The sequence below is a fragment of the Portunus trituberculatus genome, chromosome 30, assembly GCF_017591435.1.
Source record: "Portunus trituberculatus isolate SZX2019 chromosome 30, ASM1759143v1, whole genome shotgun sequence".
Lineage (NCBI taxonomy): Eukaryota > Metazoa > Arthropoda > Malacostraca > Decapoda > Portunidae > Portunus > Portunus trituberculatus.
Window position 1 is genome coordinate 2,780,192 of NC_059284.1, and position 4,834 is coordinate 2,785,025.

Below are 4,834 nucleotides of genomic sequence, written 5' to 3' on the forward strand. Positions count from 1 at the left end.
TTGTAATTCTTTGTATTTTTACTTTATTCTTTTATACTTATATTTGTTTTATCGTTTTATTTTATTTTAGACCACTGATGATGACATAAGATGAAATGTCGAAACGTTTGGCCCATTAAAGATGCTGCTCGTAGCTACCTTAGTGATTGCTTTCCTACTGAAGTTACAGTATATTTTACAGTTACAACTACATGCATTGCCCGATATCTTGTTATTCAGTGAGTTCAAGCATACAGTACTCGTAGTCTTCTTCAAAACAGTATTCATCCAGTTATAATAAGGTATACTGCTGGGAGATATTACTTTTAATTCTTGTAATGTCGAAAGATATATTAGAAATATTACTTAAAGATTAATATCCTCATCTGACGAGAGAGAGAGAGAGAGAGAGAGAGAGAGAGAGAGAGAGAGAGAGAGAGAGAGAGAGAGAGATTTGATTTGATTTAATGCTTTTATTCACAAAAAAATTATATATATATATATATATATATATATATATATATATATATATATATATATATATATATATATATATATATATATATATATATATATATATATATATATATATATATATATATATATATATATATATATATATATATATATATATATATATATATATATATATATATATATATATATATATATATATATATATATATATATATATATATATATATATATATATATATATATATATATATATATATATATATATACATACATTATTTGTGAATAAGACTGTTGACCCCAAAAGGGCAATCTTATCATTGTGATATTCAAAGGTAGGCTAATTTATAAATTAGAGAGTTGGTATGTATATAAGTGTATCTAAGATTAGAGTCTGTAAACTTTGGTTTTCGTTATTTTCAGCTTGAAGCACGTGTCACTGCACTGTATCACGAATGAACGTTCTCATTTAATGGCACAAAATTTCGGGTGTTCGCGTAATGTTTGTGGGAGGATTTCAATAAAGTGTTGTGCTAGTTTGGGTAGTGTGGGTGAGGGTGTGTGGCACTGCTGTCTGAAGTGGGAGATTTGAGCACAATCCCGCAGATAGTGTTCAATAGTGATGGGCGAACGGAGTACTTTCTGCAAACCGAGTATTTCGGTATTGATTACACTGTGAAACCGAGCAAACCGAGTACGAAATGATTACTTTTCACTAACCTAACTTAACGTAACCTGAGCGGAGATAAAAAAAAAAAAGTAAGAATATAGAAAGGGAGAGAATCGTGCAAGAAAACTAATCTCTTGGTGTAGTTAGACTGAGGTTTTTAACTTCTTCAGTACAAGGTAGGCCGTATATCATGAGACCATGTTTCACTTGACTTTCAATGTTATTGCTGCGACCCTCCTTCAGCTTCTTCTTCAGGGAGGAGACGCCTCACAATCTTCTCGGGATTCGGGGCGTGTGTCGGGGAGGACTTACCTGGGTGACGCGGCGCGGCTTGGGTGGAGAGGCTCGCAGATCGCTCTCTCAGGCTGGCTGTCTGCTGCTATAGCAGTATAATAGCACCCACTCTCACTCAGATTAGTCACACAGAGTGGGGAGAAGGAAACACTTCTTCCTTATTTCTCTATATTACAGCAACTATACACGAGTCACCGGGAACAGGTGGCGGCGGCACACAGGACGGGCAGGGGCGGCAACAAAGTACGGGTAACACTTTGTTAGTTCGTCAGGCACTTCACTGTCTTCCTGTCCATCGTTCACTCTTTGACTACTCCCCAGAGTACGACTTGTTCCCTCGAGGTCTCTTGCTACACTCCTGTCCTCTGTCCTCGTCGGTGCCACACAGTGCCCCACAAACCACGCCTCCTGTGCCGTAGCACCTGCCAGGCAATGTCCTTACGAGTCTATTTCAGCTTATTAGGTAACGGTATCTACCTTAACCGCTAATTACCAATATATCCCTGATAATGCTGGCTACAAGCAATTCACACATGCATGCCTTTATTTACACGGTACCGTATGACAATTATCCCAGGGCTGGCCAGTGCCCTCACCCATACACACACACACACACACACACTCTTATCTCCCCGTGACCTCCGGGGTCACATCTCCTCGATCATGGAGGCCTAGCTCAGCGTCCCTTCCATTAAGGTCTGACAGTTTCATAAACACGAGCAACCAACACCTCGCTCACCCTTTAGCTAAAGTCTGCACATATGTACTCATATGTACTACCCATATGTACTCTCTTATGACGCTGCTCCACACTCACACAGGCACACGTACATGTCTGGGAGGCTGCTGCAATACACCTTCGCAACAATATTATCATATGATAATGTGAATTATGTGCATGCACTTATAGTTGACATTAGCAGATCATTTATTTCTTGATATAACTAAAATAGAGAAAAATAATAGTATAATGGATATAGAATGCCAGAAGCTTATCATAGCGGGGCTCAGCGTCACGTGTCTCCACCCTCCCTGCCTCTACCTCCTTACTCCTCCTCCTCTTTTCTCCCTATTACTCCTTACCCCTCCTCCATCCACTTCCCTCTCATTCCTTTCTCTCCTTCCCTCTCTCTCTCTCCTTCACTCTCCCTCCATCTCCCTTTCCTAAAGGTCATGTCCTATTACTTGACCCTGTTTTATTCCACTTCGACCAATAGACTTGCCTCCTTTTCGCTCCTTCACTTTCCTTCCAATCTTTCAATTGATGAGAGAGAGAGAGAGAGAGAGAGAGAGAGAGAGAGAGAGAGAGAGAGATCCTGTCCGTCACCCCCACCCTCTCTCTCTCTCTCTCTCTCTCTCTCTTGTGGCCAGCGGGTAACGTAAGACTGTGGTCACTGGCGTCTCAGGCTGGCGACTTGCTAACGCTGCCAACAGAAACTGCGAAACTGGCTAACGCATGCCAACTGTGAACTGACTCGTCGCGTACTCGTACAGGTCTCTCTTTCCTTCACCCAAGCCCGTGTGTTGGACTGTTGGTACTGTTAGGCTTGTTCTTAGGAATTGGACTATTCCTTAATGTCTGGGTGGTTGTGCGGCATGCACCGCCTTCTTCCCCAACAAAATACCGAAAAAAAAAAAATCTTTAGTCTTTAGTTTGAAGGCCTGTATTACATTTTCAACGCATTAATTGAGCATGTAATTGAATTATGAAAACCGAGTAAACCGAATAGTACTCACTCAAATCCAAAACCCGAGTAAACCGAGTACTACTCGGACCGAAACTGCCATCCCTAGTGTTCAAGTTTGTGACCCTCCGGCGCACTGTACAATCGGCACCATGGCTCCTCCTCCGACGTCATGAGGCCGAGTTGCCACGGGTAAGGGTACCCGAGGCGGATCCTGGAGGCCATCACCTCACACAGGTGGCTTGGGGAATGGCGAGTTGGGGGTGGGCATCCTGCGGCAACCTGGCGGAACCACTGGATGGATACTCTCGCTGTCCTGATCTTATAGTCCCTGCTGCTGCTGCATCTCTTCGCTGATTTTCACGACTCTTTTCAGTTGACGCAGCGTTCTGGGGATGACTGTGGCCACCGTTGCGTCACTGGCCGCCTGTTTGGCCAGGACGTCCGCTGCTTCATTTCCTGATATGCCAACGTGAGACGGTATCCATATGAGAGTGACACTCCTGCCTGAGTTGTGGATGGCTCTGGTCTGAACAATGTTCTCCCCATCATGTTTGTTGATCGCCGCAATGGCAGTCATGGAGTCAGTGGCAATCAGTATATTCTGGCAGTGGGAAGTGTGGGTATGCTCGAGTGCCATTGCTATTGCCGCTAGTTCAGCTTGTGTGGAGGAGAAGTCAGACGTCCGTGCAGAGTCGGTTGTGATGGTGGCGGCGGCGGTGGATGCGCGCCCACTGGCAGCCCTTCCTGTCACTGGATCGGTGGATCCGTCGGTGAAGTAGGTGGCAGTGTGTGGCCGCTGGGCGTCGCTGATGTTATGTAGCCCGCCCTGCCGAAGCTCTGCCAGTACACACAAGTTTTTATTTTTCCTTAGTGGGTTGGTGATGGTGGTGATGCAGGGCTTCTCCCAAGGGGGCGCGGTGTGAGCCTGGGCGGAGATGGTGGCGGCGATTAGCGTCTCCTTGGTGATCCCAGACCGGTTGAGTGCTTCCACCGCCCTTCTAAACCACCTGCCTCGGTTCCTCTGCTCACGATGGTTGTGGAGTAGTGCGAGTAGGTGATCTGGCTGGCCTCTTATTGTTGTCTTGATGAGGAAGTTAACCATCACAGTGTTTATTTTGTGTGTTAGTGGAGGCACCTGTGCCTCACTCCTCAAGTTGTCCACCTTCGTCCACTTCGGGGCTCCCAAGGCAGTCCTTAGCGCCTCATTCTGTATGGTTTCAAGACCTCTAGCGTCAGTGCTTGTGATGTTGATCAGAGCAGGGCTGGCATAGTCTATGAGTGCCCGCACGAGAGCCTTGTAGGTACACATTTATGACTCTGCTCGAAGTTCCCATTCCTCGCCATGACAGCGCCTTCAAAATTCTGTTCCTGGCTCTACACTTGCCCTTCAGATGCTGAACCTCGGCTTTGCAGGTGTTATGACGGGTGACCATGACGCCAAGATATCAATGAGTTGCCACCCAATCTAAATCCTGGCCCTGCAGTTGTAGTTGTGTTGGCGGAGTGGATCGTGTGTGAGACAGCGCCTACGTCTTGGTGTGGGAGATGGAGAAGCCGAGTTCTTCACTGGCAGCCAGAAGGTTGAGAGAGTCTTGCATTTTGGGAATAGTCTCTTCCTGTTGTCTGTAGCACAACGTCACCCGCATACCCTATGTGTCGCGTCCCATGTGGATAGGGAAGTCTGACAAGGGCGTCCATGAGAATGTTAAATAAGGCTGGGCTAATGACT

General features: G+C 45.2%; 2 protein-coding genes across 2 annotated transcripts in view; both read right to left on the reverse strand.

The window, feature by feature from the left end:
• The window catches only part of LOC123510719 (argininosuccinate synthase-like), a 61,118-nt gene extending 59,365 nt beyond the window's left edge, over nucleotides 1-1,753 (reverse strand). Inside the window, exon 1 of the mRNA XM_045266052.1 lies at nucleotides 1,436-1,753. The gene's annotated coding sequence lies outside the window, so the exon portion shown is untranslated. The remainder of the gene's footprint in view (nucleotides 1-1,435) is intronic.
• Nucleotides 1,754-3,424: 1,671 nt separating this feature from the next.
• LOC123510720 lies at nucleotides 3,425-4,414 on the reverse strand. The gene has a single exon (XM_045266053.1). The coding sequence runs from the start codon at nucleotides 4,412-4,414 to the stop codon at nucleotides 3,425-3,427; it is 990 nt and encodes a 329-aa protein (XP_045121988.1).
• Between the last annotated feature and the right edge of the window lie 420 nt (nucleotides 4,415-4,834).